Source organism: Denticeps clupeoides, chromosome 10 (assembly GCF_900700375.1).
Source record: "Denticeps clupeoides chromosome 10, fDenClu1.1, whole genome shotgun sequence".
NCBI lineage: Eukaryota > Metazoa > Chordata > Actinopteri > Clupeiformes > Denticipitidae > Denticeps > Denticeps clupeoides.
Window position 1 is genome coordinate 6,730,764 of NC_041716.1, and position 16,542 is coordinate 6,747,305.

Below are 16,542 nucleotides of genomic sequence, written 5' to 3' on the forward strand. Positions count from 1 at the left end.
TTCTGTGCTGATGGAAGGGGTGTTTTTCAGAACAACAATTTCACATCATAAGAAAAATCTAAGTATGAAAAACTATGGAGATTTTGGAGCAACGACTTTCCCAAACACCACCTTTAAAATATATTTGGCTGTCCTATTACATTTATTACTATAAATAAATAAAGTAGAATAATCCTACTTTAACTAGTCTACACATGAGGAAATTTTAGTCCTAATGTGAATACTAATTATTATTGACCATTGTCCACTGTCAATACTTCAAATATTAACTGTATTATATTGAATAAGCATTTATAACTATAGTGCAGGAGTGATACTCCTGGCCAGAATCACCAGAATGTGCCCAAGTATCACCCCACGTACCACAGTTTGAGAACCATGGTACTAAAATACAGAGAATAGAGTCATTTTGAGTCAGAGTGGGGTAGTACTGTGGGAAATAATAGATTTAATGATGGAATGTTCTGAATGGGTGCAGAAAGGAGTAGAATACTTTTTTATGTAATTATATACCGAAAATCGCCCTTTTCTAATGTAAATAAAATATCCCAGAAAATTCACCCGTCCAACTGAGACATCTGTAATTGATCTTCATACAAAGTTCATATGCTGTATTCCAGATGTACATGAATACAGTGGCATGCAAATATCTGGGTTTTGGCTTGAAAAGCCATAAAGTGAAAAGCATAAACCTTTGCACGCCAATGTATGAGCAACTCTAAAGAAACGATTCCTTTTATGAAATGAATTAAGTACGTCACAAGAATCATTACCCTTGGAATCAGAATCTTTTTCTATTTTTATTATTTTTTTTTTTCATGTGACATATGTGAAAATAATATGCTCATTCACTTCCCGGCGAGTGAAGAGTTCATGTGACAGGGATGCCAGCAGTCGCCACTCCGCTGTGGACCCTTGTAGCCCCTGTCCAGTTGTGTGGGAAGTCAGGGTATATGTTATATGTCCCCGACGGCTGCCATTAATTACAGTGGGTATTGCTGTTTCTCATTGCCGTGGATGCAGGCTTGCTCCCACATAGTTTCCGCACGTAACTCGTCAATGCGCATGCAGCGGATAGCCAGGGTGTGTGACGTTATGTAACTCCACGGTGTGACCGGGACCTGTAATTGCTCCATGGAGAGTATTTTCAGTTTAAGTGCTTAAAATGTATCTTGACACATTTTAACCAACACAGACTCCATTATCTGCCTCGTTTGCGCCGAGATCTCCTTCACCGCAACAGAGAATGCAGCATTTTAATGACTGCCCGCAAAGGCTTATGGGAAATGCTGCTGCCTTGTCACATTCATTTTTTATGGACTGACTGCCTATGGTTTCCTTTGTAGTGTCAGTACGCTGTTGTAGACTAACTGGCAGCTTATAATAAACACTCAGTCACTTTATTAGGTATATCTACCTCGCAGTTAATCAGTTACTGAATTCCTCATTCATTAATCGTCAATATCTGACCATATATGCTTAATTTTGGACAATTCTCAGTGCAGCTCCAATGAAGGCCTTAGAGTATTCATACCCACACACATAAAGGGAACCGACAGGGTGTTCTGCTCCTCATCTGTGTTGAATTTGCAGGGATCCTACTGGGCAATTGACACAAACCCAAAGGAGGACTCGCTACCCACAAGGCCAAAGAAGAGGCCACGTTCTGGGGAGAGAGTAAGTATTAAAACACACACTGGAACACACAGGGAGAGCTATGGGTAGAGAACTCAAGCTCAGGGCAAACGGGACTAACCGTTCAAACCCACGTGGATGAAAGAATGAAGAAGGAACACAATCCATCTGGGACTGCTTCCTTGACACATATCTTTGACATTTCTCTCATTAAAAATGCAGATTTACCATCAGGCATGTTTACACATCAAGTTGGGGGGGCAACATATCCAACATAACCAAAACTCTAAAGCTACTCACCATCATCTCCTGAGGTAAACATTGGTATAAGACTGCTGATAGCTAGTCAGCATGAAAGAAGTAAATTCAATTAAATTTCCCATAATGCATTTCACACACAGTGCACCTGGCACAGAAGGGAGAGGTGTGCAATAATTATTTGGATTGTTGTATGGCAGGAATCCAAATTTGCGTGGTCTTTGTGTTCTGTGCCTACGTGAAAACAGATCTTAGCAACCGGGTAGATGAAGACATGTGTGGAGATGTAAATGTTTTTCTTTCGTGTGTTATGAGTCGCTATGTCTCACCCGGTCTGGAATATTCTACAGTCACAGTCTTTTTTGTTTCCTCTTCTGCTTTTTACTCCTCCACTCCTCTCACTTTCCTTATGTCTTGTGTTTTCTACCTCCCTCTGCCCTCCTGCACTCTCTCTGCCTCCTTGGTCACGCTCTTTCTCTCGCTGTCTCTGTATTCCTTCCTCCTCCTCTGCTATCGAGGGTATTTTGTGGATTCGTTAAAAGTCCGTTCGCATCCGTCTCTCTTTCTGTTCATTTATCATGAATTAAAAGGGGACTTAAGAACACCAGCACAACTGGGCCCATAAAGACCTTCTGTCACAGAAGATTTATTTCTATGTGTGTATATGGGTAGAATTGTCTATGTTTCATTCATGCATCTTTAAATGCTTTAAGAGGTGTAAAGGGTAAGAGCTAATGAAAGAAAGAATTGCATAAACTTGCAGGAAAAATCTTGCGTCTTGTGATGTGACCTCAGTGTTTCACTCTTCCAGGCATCCACTCCCTACAGCGCTGAGTCGGAGTCTGCATTAGGGAGGGACTGCACAATTCCTGGAAGTACATCTCCTTCCCTGGCCATGAACACTGTGACTAACAAGGTACTATACTTGAGGTTCTTCAGTCCACACACACACACACACACACACACACTCCCTCCCCCTTCATGGGTGCATGCGTTGGCTGCAGCGGTTTTTGTGTGTGTGCATATGTAAATGTGCTCGCACGTGAGAACCGTTGTTTGCTGAAGGGAGCGTGTGTCCCCGTCCACCCTTCAGACTGCTGTCTCTGTTTGTTGCTCTCACTCTCTACTTTGCTCTGACTGTCAGTTTGTGCTTATATAGATACCACAGGAGAATGTTATTGTCTTAACATGACTCTGAAAGTGTGTCTATAGTGCTGTACATTGTGGGTATTGAAATTAATCTTAGAATCGATGCGTCACGATGATTCTGCATCTATGCGTCTTATTTATGCAGTGCAGAAAATAATCGATTAAATCATAATTACGTTGCTTGGTGATTTTCTGGCAGCGGCATAAAAATTCGAGTTAAAAAGTAGTGCCGGTACCAACTGTGGCTGCCTGATCTGAGTACAGCGCCACTCCAGGTAGGAGTAAGCCTCGTCCACACAGAGTTTGATTGGTTTTCACTTGGTGCTGTTTAATACTGCCATTCATTGTGATGCGTCAATAATCAATGCATATATAGGCATAATCAAATCGAATCGTGAAAATGTACAAATCTTGTAAAATGCGTAGATATTTCTGATATTACCATAGCTGTCAAGGGCACCATTACAATTGGTATTTGAATTGCAAATGACAGTCTTAGGTCTAACATGTTCTAAAATTCTATTTTAAACACAGGCCTGAGTGATGTTTTGTGCATGTGTGGATTTTTTGTGTGTGTGTATATTGGCAGGTATCGGTCTATAGTACGGAACAGGAGGCCAGTGACAGCAGTCCCAGGAGCAGCTTGAGCAACAGCCTATCAGAGCAAAATTTGGCTTCAGTCACACTCAGCAGCGCCAGCAGCGGGCACTCCTACACCCCCGTAAGCCGCAGCGCTCCTGCATTCTGTACTAGATTGTACTTCTGAATTCTATTGCCGCATACGAGTACCACACAACACACCTCACTGCAGTTCTCAGTTTTGTTTCACTTCCACTTTTATGTCCATTTCCTGATGCACATTCTTTGAGCTCGATCGTTTTCTTGATCGTGTGTCTCATCACTTTTTTTTATGAAAAAGAATCTAGTCTTAGCTTACTTTTACTGCAACATTTTAAGCCTCATATGTTAGGTTTAGCCTTGTTGGTGCTCATGTAGAAACAGTTCCCAATTGGAAGTGACTGTCTGTACACTTCCCCGAAAATAAAAACAATAATATAGTGATACAGTGCACCAAAAAAGAAGCGAGTGATCAGTGGGTGCTGGGGTGAGGCTTGTGATTTGACAGCCACTGACAGAGGAGGAAGTCGTCAGTGTGATTATTCTGTTACTCTGACACTTGACTGTCAGTTTGATGGACAGATGCAGGACTGCCTCCCAGAGGGGGCTCCTGCTCACTTCCCTTTGTAGACACAAAAATGACCTATCACATCACATCAATAAAAAGTAAAATTCTACAAAGCCACAATCTATCTCTGAATTTACACTTGGTAAAGAGACCTTGTAAACCTGCACCCAAAACTCTGAAAGACCATCTGTTCCTCGCATAATGTGTCTGAGACTACCTATACGGGGTTCATTAGCTAAATGCTATTTATATGCTTTAATTACTTAATGAAAAATGAAGAGGCTCTTATGTAAGAGGCTTTGTGTAATGGGACCATGGTTCTCCTGTCAGTGTAGCAGTAGTTGTGAGGAGGTTCTCTCATCATATTGCGTCTGCTTGAGGGTATACTGCCGTCATTTGTAATGACTGTGAAACAATCATGGTATATTCTCACTCCTGTTTCTTTTACAGTTCATTAAGTATTGTATTTTTTTATTTCCCAGTATAACCCTCTCTCATTTTCTCTGTAGGTGAGTTCTCACCCAGACTCTGTGTCGGCGGCAGTGCCTCTGCAGACTCCTCCTCACTCCCTGTACAGCGCTGTGGACCGGGAGAAACCGCTCTTCTTCTCCGACTTCGAGGACCTCAGCGCCTCCTTCCGCAGCCTCTACAAGTCCGTCTTTGAGCATCCAGGTGAGTTAAATTTACACCTCTACACACTGACTCACCAAAATCTGTTTCCTATTCAATCTGACTGGAGCCGTGACACAGATTATTCTTATGCAATGAAATAAAATATAATCAGATGCGTTTCTGATCATGTGACGTTAGTTGCTTTTTATTTCATCAGATTGCATAGCTAGTTGACGTTCTTGTCCACAGAGAGCAACTCAGGGTTAAGTGTCTTTCTCAGGAACAAAGTGATAAGTTAAGAATTGTGAGGCAGGACACATGATGGTTATTGATGTGGCATCACATTTGGTGGCACAGTGGTGACGAAGTGGAGTGCCCCAAGGTGCCGTGCCCACACACCACTCCCCGGGCACTTTTCATGGCCGCCCACAGCTCACTAAGGTGATAGGTTAAATACAGAGAACACCTTTCATTGTGTGCACCGTGTACCTTACTGTGTATCACAATGACATAAACACAATGACAGTCACTTAAAATCACAGCTCCATGGTTATAAGCTTGAATCCCATCTTGCATGTGTGGAGTTTGTAGGCTCCCCCTGTGTTGGCGTGGGTTTCCTCCGGGCTCTCTGGTTTTGACCCATCCAAAGGCATGCACGCTCGGTGCACCGGTGACTCTAAATTCCTGTGCCAGTGTGAGCCCCTTGTTGGGCTGGGATGGGCTCCAAGAGCCACGTCCCTGGTTAGGAATATGCCTTATGGATAGTGATTGAGAATGGAAGTTGCAAGGCAAGTACATTGTTCGTACATTTTAATGCACAATGGTTATTCCAGAAGAGGAGTAGTTAATGAAGTAACAATCATTAACCTTTCAGTACCTTTTTTATTGATCCTATCTCTCTCTCTGTCTCTAGATTAACCCTTTTTAATCACACCTCTGCTCGTTTGGTTAGCGGCTACATTTCAGTACAAATCACTGTGACCTTTTCAGCCTTGGTAACGATTAAATATCTGTCAGCACTCATTAAGTCCTTCACACCAGTTCATTTAAGTGCCGCTCATGACCAAAAACACGTCGTACAGAATCCTTCTCTGATAGCAGCTTCACATTGGTCATTGTGGTGATGACAGCTTGCTTTGACCTCTGTGACTTATTCCATTATGACATAAGACATACCCCTCTGTCTCAAGATGGTACTCTCAAGAATTGTTGCAGCAATTCTTTGGGATTATGTGCTAGTGTATCTAAAAATATTTTAATACTGTGAAAAACAGAAAAAAAATAATAATTGTCAACTCTTCAGTCCTAGCATAGTACTGATTGTTCTAGATGAACCCTTTTCGATTGATTGTAAATAATGGTCTAACAAGTTAATGAAATATTATCCATAACCACCATGAAAACATACAATAGATACTAGTTTAAAACATGAATATCTTCCCATAATGATTAATCACTATAACTTATACAAATGGACTGCTCTAATTAGCAAGGCGTGTTCCCACCTCAACACCACTTTCTAAGAACATTGTCACCCGTCTGTATTTTCTGATAGCTTGTAGGTCTTGTAAGTGTTAGTCAGGGTCCCTCACACCCTAAAAGATGGATTTGTCTGTCAATGCGGTTCGGAATTGCTCAGAAAAAGTATAAAAAGTAAGGTGACGGCTCTAGGAAGTGGTGCAACTCGAGCCTTATAGTGTACAGTTTATAGGTCAAGTGTCCATTGACTTGCCAGACTGCAGCCGCTGGATTTCGGAGATGCGGTCACTGAACACCCCGACTAATAAATCTGGCCTGTCGGCGCACGCCTGTTGTTTAGTTGGAGGACGGAGCGTTGCGTTTATATTGTGTTCGAACCTGTGCAGCATAATGACTGGGGGTCATTAGGTGCAGATGTAGCCGCCGGCCGGCTCTGAGAGGAGCTAATGAGGCTGACTGTTCGCCTTCCAGGACTCCATTTAATTGCCCCGTGAATAATCCGCCCTCTGAAGAGGCCGGCTTTCTGACCCACTGCCGTCTCTGTTCGAAATAAATGACGCTCGTCGCAGCCCGAGGCGCTTCTTCGCGGCGGCGGCTAGGGATGTTCGCTCCGGTCCTTTCTGTCGTCGATGTAAGACGAGCAGTTGTGTTGCCTCGCTACAGGAAATGACAGACGTTTTTTCCCCCCTTTATTTGTGCGTCAGCATACTATTGTTTCGGGAAGTTGAAAGACTGTGAGTCATATGGAATTAGGCAGCAGGGAAAAAGGGGAACCGAAGACTTATTTTTCTTGATTGGGGGGGTCTCATGCAGAGAAACCATTTGCTTTTTCCCCTTTACCCGTCTTCTGGCAGAGCCTGGAACTCAGACATATCGTACATAAGTACACCCAACACAATCATTGGTTTCTTTTTTTTTTTTTTGGTATTGAGCTCAAGAAATGCTTCCAGTCCACTTTCAGCTGAGTGTTATGCCGATCTTTTAAAAGGTGTACCTTCATTTTGGTGCTTAGGCATTGCTGCTAAGGCATTGCCACAAAATTGACATCATCATCATCATCACCATCATCGCCATCAAGCGCTAAAAATTAATTCATAAATGTCTTTCAGTTACAATCCCTATGTATTGATCACTGAGTCGTCCCGTTAAGATGACAAGTGACATCCGAACCATGCCATTCAAAATATAATTCACTGCTCATTTAGCAGTGAATTAAATTTTTTCATTGATTGTTTTGTATCTTTGTTTCTTCCTTTGTTGACGGTCGAAGTCTTCCCTGCACAAAAGCCTGTTCTATAGCCTACCGCCATCTTCAGTCAACTTTCCTTAAACACATCTCCACACCTCTGTTGCTTAGCAACAGGTTACAGCAGTTACCCTACCAACAGAATATGTAACCTTTAAATTCTGTTGATTAGATTCGCAACATTGGACGTTTTGGGCAATTTCGGTGGAGAGATTAACTTATGAATGAGTGAATGAATCACTCAGCAGGCTGTACTGACACTTGTCATTCAGACAGTGAACTTGCTTTATCTTGTACCCTGAAACACTCTTCCAGTAGGCTGGGTTGTTCCAGTTATTGCTGATAAATTTACACTGTTGATGATGTCCCTGACAATGAGTTGGACCACAGCACCATTTTATTTTTCTACAAATTCTTAACTTAAAGGTGTGTGTCTGTGTAAAGCATATTGTCTTCAAACATTTTTATTTGCAGAAATGTTAAAATATAACTGAACAGTATTACTAAAGAATTCCCTATATAATGGATGCCAAGGAAACTATTATATTTTATACTTAAAAATATTATTTATTTATTTATTTATTTATTTCCCATGACAGATTTAATATTTTATGTGTATGTGCTCCTTCTTTAGGTCTGATGGGCATGCAGTCTGAGTCATCTCATTCGACTCGAACCTCCTGCACTTACCAGCACACACATAGCCCAACCGCAAACACACACAGTGCACACTCACACAGCCAGAGCAGTGTCACACACTCACACACCTCCCAGCATGTACAGCAGCAACATACTCCCCACACACAGCACACCAAACACACCACGCACTCGCATCACCCCAGCCAGCACAACACACATGCACACCACCCCAACACCCACTCCCAACAGCACAACCAGCACAACACACAGACTCAACAGCATAGTCAGCACAGCACACACACGCAACACTCCAGCCAGCTCAACACACACCCACAACACTCCAGCCAGCTAAACACACGCACGCACACTCAGCACCCAGCCCACAGCGCACACACTCAGCACCAATCCTCACATGTCTCACACCCACAAGCACACATGTCGCATCATACACCTCAACATGGCCAGCACCTTTCCCAGCATCCTCAGCAACATGCATCCCTGATGCATCAGACCCACCCAATGGAGCAACAAATGGGCTGTTCCAGTGGTGCGTATCATTTGTGCCTGTGTAGGTTTGTGACAGTCTTAATTTTTGAGTGCGTTTATTAAATATCATTTCTTTGTATTCACCCCAGTTGGTAACTCACAGATTGGATAAATCAGTTGTCTGTGTACTCAGTAAGAAGTCTGAATAATGAATGTCATTGCATTACCCAATGCTCAGCATTACATACCTCAGACATTCTGCCCAAAACATGTCTCACTTGATCAGAATGTTTTTCTCTTTGATCTCCCATGCTCCAAGACAGTCTGAGTGATTCTGATACTTGAGGTGCAGGGGTGTCTGCTATGGTCATTTGTTGTATCAGTTCCCTCTAAAAGGAAAACATTGCCCTCTAGTGGTATTAATATACAACATCTCTTAATCCACACAAGAAACGACTATCCCAAATCCGCCTCGAACCATTGCGGAGCTTTAAAATTGAGCTCCGTTGAGATATCCACTGATCAGAAAATGTTACTATGATCTGTTGTGTTTTTGTGTTTTAGGTCTCCCTTCTGACTGGTTCTCAAATCTGGATGCTCTTAAGGAGAGCTGTCGTATCGCCAGCAGCTTTAACTGGGCAGATGTTGACCTCTCTCCATTTCAAGGTACCACTACTGCCAGACTTCTCATATTTTATTTAAGTTCATCATAAGTAAATACAGCATAAACAGTGAAGCAACAGGATAGTACAGTACTCTGCAATTGTTGTTTTTATTCATTTATTTATACTGTGACTTGCAATATGTTTCTATGTTAGATCTGAGGGAGAGCATGCGACAGGCAGAGCTGAATAACTGGGACCTGGACCCAGCACAGATTGCAGACCTCTGCTCCTCCATCAATCAGTTCCTGTCCCGCACAGGAGTAATCCCTCCCCAGTCCAGCCTACCACCCAGTAGTGTCTGCCACAGCCAAATGCAGCACAGCAAGAGCACCCAGCACCTTAATACAGGTAATAGTCAGCACAGGATTAAAGCTAACACTCCAGGTTACAGTGAACACAGGGTTATAGCTAGCGCTCAACACAGGTTGCAGTCAGCACAGAATTAGAGCTAGTAGTCAACACAGGTTACAGTCATCACGGGTTCAGTGCTAGCACTCAACACAGGTTACAGTCAGCACAGGTACCCAGCTAGCACTCAACACAGGTTACAGTCAGCATAGGAAAAATGCTAGCACTCAGCACAGGTTGCAGTCAGCACAGAATTAGAGCTAGTAGTCAACACAGGTTACAGTCATCACAGTTTCAGTGCTAGCACTCAACACAGGTTACAGTCACCACAGGTACCCAGCTAGCACTCAACACAGGTTACAGTCAGCACAGGTACCCAGCTAGCACTCAACACAGGTTACAGTCAGCATAGGAAAGTGCTAGTACTCAGCACAGGTTGCAGTCAGCACAGAATTAGAGCTAATAGTCAACACAGGTTACAGTCATCACAGGTTCAGTGCTAGCACTCAACACAGGTTACAGTCAGCACAGGTACCCAGATAGCACTCAACACAGGTTACAGTCAGCATAGGAAAAATGCTAGCACTCAACACAGGTTGCAGTCAGCACAGAATTAGAGCTAGTAGTCAGCACAGGTTACAGTCATCACGGGTTCAGTGCTAGCACTCAACACAGGTTACAGTCACCACAGGTACCCAGCTAGCACTCAATAGAGGTTACAGTCAGCACAGAATTAGAGCTAGTAGTCAACACAGGTTACAGTCATCACGGGTTCAGTGCTAGCACTCAACACAGGTTACAGTCAGCACAGGAACCCAGCTAGCACTCAACACAGGTTACAGTCAGCACAGGTACCCAGCTAGCACTCAACACAGGTTACAGTCAGCATAGGAAAGTGCTAGCACTCAGCATAGGTTGCAGTCAGCACAGAATTAGAGCTAGTAGTCAACACAGGTTACAGTCATCACGGGTTCAGTGCTAGCACTCAACACAGGTTACAGTCAGCACAGGTACCCAGATAGCACTCAACACAGGTTACAGTCAGCATAGGAAAAATGCTAGCACTCAGCACAGGTTGCAGTCAGCACAGAATTAGAGCTAGTAGTCAACACAGGTTACAGTCATCACGGGTTCAGTGCTAGCACTCAACACAGGTTACAGTCATCACAGTTTCAGTGCTAGCACTCAACACAGGTTACAGTCACCACAGGTACCCAGCTAGCACTCAACACAGGTTACAGTCAGCACAGAATTAGAGCTAGTAGTCAACACAGGTTACAGTCATCATGGGTTCAGTGCTAGCACTCAACACAGGTTACAGTCAGCACAGGTACCCAGCTAGCACTCAACACAGGTTACAGTCAGCATAGGAAAAGTGCTAGCACTCAGCACAGGTTGCAGTCAGCACAGAATTAGAGCTAGTAGTCAACACAGGTTACAGTCATCACGGGTTCAGTGCTAGCACTCAACACAGGTTACAGTCAGCACAGAATTAGAGCTAGTAGTCAACACAGGTTACAATCATCACGGGTTCAGTGCTAGCACTCAACACAGGTTACAGTCAGCACAGGTACCCAGCTAGCACTCAACAGAGGTTGCAGTTTGTACAGGATTAGAGATGGATTCAACACAGGTTACTATCACTCAACAGTGATTACAGCCAGCAAGGGTACAGGGCTAGCACTTAACATAAGTTACAGTCAGCACAGGTACAGAGCTAGCACTGCACACATGTTACTGTCAGCATAGGTACAGAGCTAACGCTCAAAACAGGTTACAATCAGCACAGGCACAGGGCTAGCACTAAACACAGCTTACAGTCAGCACAGGTACATTATAACATGCAACACAGTTACTAATCTGCACAGTTCATACATGTATCAAAGGTTAGTCAGCACATGCAAGCTTTCAACACAAATACCATAGATACAATTAACCATAGATACCATGAACAATAAGGATTCACCTTGTAATGGTATAATTACTTAACACCGCCGTCTTTATTGATTGTATTATTGACTGATGAGAACCCTTTATTGTTGTTGCAATATACCATGTCAAGTCTTCTTCTGTTCTATAGGTAATGTGTACATGGACAACAGACAGAACATGTCCTCCATGATGGTCCCTCCTGGATACCCTCACATGCCCTCAATGGGCAATACCGGCCCCTTGACAGGTACTTTGCATCACTTTATAATGCTACAACTCTACATGTCAATGCTTGTAGTAGACTGTTTGTAGTCTTTCCTTCAGCTTAATGTGCAGTGTATGTATGTATTATCTCATAGTTTTCTCTGTTAATTCTCATGCCTCCTCAGCTCTTGGGGTAGTTCATCCGCAGCACCTGATGCCCGCTGGGAGTTTCTCCATGCGACGACTGCCAGCAGACGACATCCAGGATGACTTTGACTGGGACTCTATCGTCTAGCTGGGCCTCGGTGTCACATCGCATGGGACTCAACAGTACAGAACTGAGCAAAAGCGCTCCCCACAACCCGCCAGAGTCAGACAAGCATTCACACGCAGGATCCACCTACAACATGGTCCTTTATTTTTATGCAAGAATACAGGACCTTTGTCTGAAGGCAATCATATTTATTAGGACTTATAACCTTTTTCACCCTGGGGCAAGTAGAAAATACCCAAGTTTTCCCCCAGAATTCCTAGTCCCGCATCAGATCTCTCCATACTGGACCATCACCTTTCAAAACAGGAGAGAAAGAAAATCATCTGGAAAAAAAAGAACTGTTTCAGTAATATGTTGTTTGTGTGACCTATTCTGTCAAGTGTGTATTTTCTTTTTAAGTGTTGAGTGTTGAAACCATCAGCTGTCTGTGCTGGTTTGTTGTTGCATTTGTTCCTGATCAGATGCAGTGGGGCAGAGACCGGGCTGCAGGGGTCAGGGCCCTGACTGGGCGACTCTCACCCAGTATGTGGCCTGTGCACAGTCTGAGCTGGGCTGCATTGGGTCTAAAACAATGGTGTGCTTCTCAGTCATCGTCAGTCCTCAAACACTTGCTGGTGAATCTTGTTAAACTGGGACATGCGCATCTAATGTCTGACTGGGGCTGCAAATTTATTCATTGAAAAAAATCTTGATTTTGATTCTTCTCTCGAGAGCCATTCCCATTACGCGCTGTGACCGACAAAAAAAAAAAAAACATGGTGACAGGTGACCTCAGGGCTATTGGTGTCTGCAGCAGGAAGAGCTGAGGCTTATAAATAAATAATTTGCCTTGCAGAAGAAGCGAGAAACACCAATCCAACCTGCCCTGTCAAACTTTCAGGCGAAGAAACAGAATTACACATTCATAACATGAAATGTTATGAAAGCATGGAGAAAAGAATGGAGGATCTGTTTTTGGAAGTGCCACCGTCAACCTGAAAACAGACCATAGATAAAAGCAAACCCGAATACAAATAGGCATTTGTAATACATTATATATGTTCTCAAAATTTTTATGTCTAATAATCATGAGATTTGTGATCATGATCAAATTTACATAATAAATGTACATCATGCAGCCCTGTGTCTGGCATTAGTGAACGTTTTGGGATTAACAAAGGCAGATGAAAACCTGTGCATTGCTGGTGAATGTATATGAAAATGAAAGGCCTCTGTAACCGCCTGCTACTCATGAAGATATAATAATCCTGCCAAAAATAAAAATAAAATCATCAGTGTTCTCTTGTTGCACCCGGAGCTGTACCGCTTTCTCTTGCCTGAAGGTTGATTGCCTTCCTTGAGTGTCTTGAGTTGCTTAATCGTTAACTGTTCCTCAAAATGAAGGTACTGTGTTAATGCGTTTGGTGCAGCGGAGCAGTGCAGTCAGCAGGAGGCAGCAGTGAGACACTTGGCGTGATGTATGATGAAATGTACCTCCGTCAAGTTTTCTCACCCACAACTGCACAGCTCCAAGGTTCGAGGGTAAATCCTGCTAATGCCACCTCAGCATCCTGGTACTGACTGCTGTTCTGATTGTGGTTTCTTAATCTGATACATAAAATTATCACTTGTGACCGACCCAGCGGTAATTCCATTTAATTTAACAGATGCACCGTAATCTTGAGAAACTCTGATATTTTCAGATATAATTAACTTACCCTCTTAAAGGGATAGTCCTTTATAATGAAACTCAGGCTCTTTAAATATAATTCTGTATTGTTTCTGGGTCCAGCAGCAGGAACCGCAGGGTCACAGTAGATGGAACTAATTTCTCCATGAAATCTAAACTGTTTTTCATTTTTCTTATTACTGCAACAGCCATGAAAAAATGTTTACCCATGCCAGTGGCCATAAATAAGTATCTTACATTAAGTGTTTGAGTGCTTTCAGCAATATTCTGCAAATCTGTAAAAGGCCTGTCAAAAGCAGGTCTTTTGTTTCCCCCAGACTGTGATTTTACGAGGGTTATTTACTCTGTTCCTGATTTAAACCTGTTTGCATTTAGTATTCCTGCTGACGCCGTTGAATCAGCATAAACAGACTTTGTGAAAGGGGCATCGGCAGCGCCGTATCCTGTTTACTAATTTCCCCCGTTCGCTGTGTCCCTGATAGTCCGGCCATTAGCCGCCATGCCATTCTCCACAAACAGGAAGCACAAAAATTGCGTCCGGGGGGAGGGATGGGGTTAAAACACATTCCGTGTCCAGAAACACGCATGCAGTGGGTTTCAATGGCACCACGTATGTCTCGAGCGATTCCAAAAAGAAACTGGTTTCATTGGCAAGTGCAGATACACGAATGATGGCTGTTACGAAGTTGTGTCATTAGCTGGTGTCTTTAATTATAAAAGTGGTCCGTAATACAGCTTCTTGTTAAAGGTGACCTCCAAACTGGCGTCTAAACGATGACACAGAACAGCTGCCAGGGTGTCATTCAATCCACAGGCCGGCAGCGCCGAGTTGAAGGGCGACTGCAGCGGCGGGCTCTGTCTCCTCGGGCCCAAGTCTGTAGACGCCGACCCCAAAAAATATCACATCCCCCGTCTTCGGTTCGGACTACATATAGACCTAATTCAGCCATGAATGTCACAGGCACTGTGCGAAGATATAAAAATATTAGTGGAAGTCATTGTGTATATTCCATATATACACGCAAAGAAACACCATATGAGAAGCCACTCAAAATTCAAAATAGACTCCATCTGCTGCGCCACTGTGTGGCCATAAAAAGTGCAAAAATATCACATGGGCGCCCGAACGTAGGCCGACGCCACATTCTCACGTAGTTTAAAAGAAAAAAAAAAAGTTAAGTAATTAGGAAGATACAGTGATTAACATCTGAAATGTGACATTGTTATAAATATAGTAACATCTGTGGTTAAATAACAGTGTGCCATTTTGAATTTATAGTTGAAATTGGGTTTAATTCCAGTCATTAAAAGAACGTTCGTTCAGCATTCTGTTCAACCAACTTCACCGTAAGATTTTGCTGCATGGGTTGTGTGTGCATGATGAGTGTTTCTGTTCCATACATGAGGTCAGGCCAGACTGATCAAGTGATCAACTTACCTTGAGGGTCCTCAGAGAAAAATGGCTCTTTAGCTTCTCAAGTGGCCCTTCAGGAGAAGGGGCTTAGGTTCATGTCCTGGAATACTCCTGAAAAAGCATCCAGGTGTGGGAATGTCATGAACAAATCGACAAAACAATTTTCTAATTCATTTCATTAAGTAACATATTCTATCTTAGAACTTACAAGTGTCATAAAATTAACAAAGGGCTGACTGTTTGTTACTTACATACACAGGCAAAACTGTAATTAAATGGCTAACAGCTGTATTTACCAGTTATGCAGCAGGATTCTATTTTATATGACTATGGATACCAATAAACTTGCACAGCTTAGAGGTTGCTGGAGGCAGTCGTGGGATACTAGGCCCAGGGAGAAGACATGTAAACTCCAGAGCGACTTACAATCAGTAGTTACAGGGACAGTCCCCCCCCTGGAGGAACTTAGGGTTAAGTGTCTTGCTCAGGGACACAATCGTAGTAAGTGGAATTTGAACCTGGGTCGTGAGAGATGTGAAAATGGATGCTGAGGAGGTGAAACGGAGGGAGCCTGGGTCGGGTCGGACTTGGGCTGAATTCTGTTGGACTCTGGGCTGGGTACTTAATTTTAGGGCCGATATGGTGTCATTGTGCTTCTTGTTGAGAAAACAGAACTTTGAAGTGTTATTGGCTGCAGGAACGGGTCTCCAGCTGAAGTAACCTTTTTTAAAAAAAAGCTGTGCATATGTAGATTTGCTGAGCTCATTTTTTCTATTTACCAAAGTTTGGTGCCATTTTTTGCCATGCACTCAAATCAGTGAAGTAAATGAATGGCATAACTGTAGCCAAACGGAGCAACTCTAGCACACACCTTATCGCCGGTGTCTGAGGGAGTGAAATCTGTATATGTCTCTGTGTGTGTGTGTGTGTGTGTGTGTGTGTGTGTAAGACTGCTTCTCATCTGCTCCACTTCAGTTGTTTTCTCTTTCTTCTCCTTCTCTCTGGGTGAAATCTCCCTCAAGTGTCATTACAGTTCCGCCTCCAGGCTCCCTCTCTCACATGAAAGTCATGCTATTCAGTGGCACCATATAAAACACAATCTAAATGCTCTAATTCTCTGGACATGTCGAAAATTATTATTAAATAAATATGAAAGTTCATTAATGTGATATGTAGAATATCTTGATATACTGAAAATATGAAAAACTTCAGAACATTGTACTTGATTATGTACTGTGTTTTAAATGTTTTACTTAAGTCCCTGTTTTTTATATATCTTAGACAAAAAAAAAGTAACAAAGTCCCATTCCAACAGGCGGTTCTCTCTCCATTGTGGCCCTTTTGGA

General features: G+C 43.0%; 1 protein-coding gene across 2 annotated transcripts in view; it reads left to right on the plus strand.

Annotated features, from left to right (window-relative positions):
* LOC114798461 (forkhead box protein J3-like) overlaps nt 1-12,908 on the plus strand; it is a 37,711-nt gene extending 24,803 nt beyond the window's left edge. For both annotated transcript variants that reach the window (XM_028994196.1, XM_028994197.1), the window contains exons 5-13: nt 1,594-1,677; nt 2,705-2,809; nt 3,632-3,763; nt 4,738-4,900; nt 8,200-8,751; nt 9,255-9,356; nt 9,509-9,703; nt 11,784-11,882; nt 12,025-12,908. In XM_028994196.1, coding sequence (XP_028850029.1) covers nt 1,594-1,677; nt 2,705-2,809; nt 3,632-3,763; nt 4,738-4,900; nt 8,200-8,751; nt 9,255-9,356; nt 9,509-9,703; nt 11,784-11,882; nt 12,025-12,134 — 1,542 coding nt within the window. In that variant the 3' untranslated portion in view covers nt 12,135-12,908. The remainder of the gene's footprint in view (nt 1-1,593; nt 1,678-2,704; nt 2,810-3,631; nt 3,764-4,737; nt 4,901-8,199; nt 8,752-9,254; nt 9,357-9,508; nt 9,704-11,783; nt 11,883-12,024) is intronic.
* Nucleotides 12,909-16,542: the final 3,634 nt, after the last annotated feature.